This window comes from Propithecus coquereli, unplaced genomic scaffold (assembly GCF_000956105.1).
Source record: "Propithecus coquereli isolate 6110/MARCELLA unplaced genomic scaffold, Pcoq_1.0 Scaffold173, whole genome shotgun sequence".
In the NCBI taxonomy this organism is placed as follows: Eukaryota; Metazoa; Chordata; class Mammalia; order Primates; family Indriidae; genus Propithecus; species Propithecus coquereli.
Window position 1 is genome coordinate 4,916,981 of NW_012141969.1, and position 1,998 is coordinate 4,918,978.

At 31.8% G+C, this 1,998-nt stretch overlaps 1 protein-coding gene across 1 annotated transcript in view; it reads right to left on the reverse strand.

Annotated features, from left to right (window-relative positions):
* Positions 1 to 1,998, reverse strand: part of CFAP47 (cilia and flagella associated protein 47) — a 573,852-nt gene that overhangs the window by 496,724 nt on the left and 75,130 nt on the right. Inside the window, exon 14 of the mRNA XM_012642083.1 lies at positions 1,606 to 1,706. Coding sequence (XP_012497537.1) covers positions 1,606 to 1,706 — 101 coding nt within the window. The remainder of the gene's footprint in view (positions 1 to 1,605; positions 1,707 to 1,998) is intronic.

A 1,998-nucleotide genomic window follows, 5' to 3' on the forward strand; every position in this document is an offset into this window, starting at 1 on the left:
CCCGGCCCATCTTTGCTTTCTTAACAGTAACATTGTTTCTGATAGTTTTTACCCTCTGTCCCTCTCCCAACACCCCTTCTTGGTTTCCATTGTCCTTTATGTTTCTTTGTGCCCGTGTGCATGGTAGTTCAGTAAAAGGCTCCTTCGACAAGGATGCTTTAATATTTGGAAATCTAGGAAGATTTGCTTTCCATCAAATGTTTTATTTTAATCAAATGTCATATTGAAATTTTCAATAAAATGACAAGAGAAGGAGGATGGAAAAGAGAGAAAAAATGATAGTAAAAATTGGAGATGTGCATAATCCATTTTTGTCTATTCTTTTTCACCTCCTAGTGGGCTACCTCATTTCACACCCATTCAAATATATTTTTATGTGTGTTGTCATATACATTATCTTGCTCTTTCCTAATACTAGCCTTTAGTTACATTTATTTTTTTCTATTTGTCAATTTTTCTTCAATAAACTATAAGCTCCATGAGGACATGAAAAAAAAAAAAAAGAAGAGCAACACTGCACAGTTGTTTTAAATTTAAGGGCTTGAAAAATTTACCTAAAGCAATCTAATTCATTATTATGATATTTCAGAGTTTGATTCTTATCCAATTCTGGTGTTGGGAAAGCAGAAAGCTAATTTTATACCTGGGGTAACAGCAAAAGGCTATAAAGGCAGATAAATCTGAATATAAATTCCAACTAAGGCATTTACTGCATGTGTGAACTTGTATTAGTTGTTTAGCCCCTCTAACCCTCCATTTAATAATAAATGTCTTATAGGGTTGTTGTAAAGATTAAATTATATAATACATGAATACCATTTAGCATGGCACTTGACACACAGTAATTACTCAAAAAATGGTATCTATTATTAATGCTAAGTCCAAAGTATGAAGTTACTCATCTTTTATCTGTTAGAAAAAAATACACATGGGGTGAGTATGTGAGCAAATTTATATTAATAAACTTGTCAAGTACAATTATGTAAATAACAGTTAAAAATATGTGTGCATGTATTTACCAAAAGACAATTAGAAGAATGTTAATAGAAACACTATTATATTAACTAAATATTTGAAACAATCCAAATCCCTATCAGCTGTGTAATGGATAAGTGAAGATACAGTGACACAATAGAATACTATTCAGTAACAAGCATGAATATTCTACAGCCACATGCATCAGCATAGATTAATTCTGCAAACATAATAATGACCAAAAGAAGCCATACATAACAGAGAATATATGCTTTGATTACATTTATATAAAGTCCCAAACCCAAATTAATCTATGCTCATAGAAGTAAAGATAGTGATGACCCTAGAAGGGATATATAGTGACTAGAAGTGTGGACTGGTGAGGGGGCTTCTTTTGCAGTGTTAATAATGTTCTGTTCCTAGAACTGGTTGATCTGGGGGCAAGTTACAAAACTATTATCAGTTTATGAAGATTAATAGAATGATACATAATTTATAATATGTGCACCTTTCTGTATGTATGTTATACTTTAATAGAAAGTTTTTTTAAAGAATAATAAGTAATTTACATACAATGAAAAACAGTAGAACTCAGATCATTTCAAGCTGGGAACAGAGGAAAGACCCTACTGGTTTCTGACTGCCACTTGCCATCACTAAAGTGAATGAATCTTTAATCTCAAGGCTACCAGTGGCTTCACAGCTGAAATATGTAACAGTATCATCCAGTCCTGGAGATAGAGATGGGATTTAGTAAAAGAGCATTTGGCTTATGTTAAATTTTTAAGGACAGTGGTATACAAGTGCATTCTTGGTGATTGACAGTCATGAAGTTAAGGCCTTCTGGGATCTACCACAGAAAGAAACTTAAAATTACATATTGCAGCTTTCACTTTACTCACATTTCTATTCCAAGAAGTATATTCTATAAAAGATAAACAAAAAAAATTCTGTATTTCCTTGCTATGTAAATTATGTGATCCATTTCATACGGAATTATTAATTACTATTAGAATATTAACA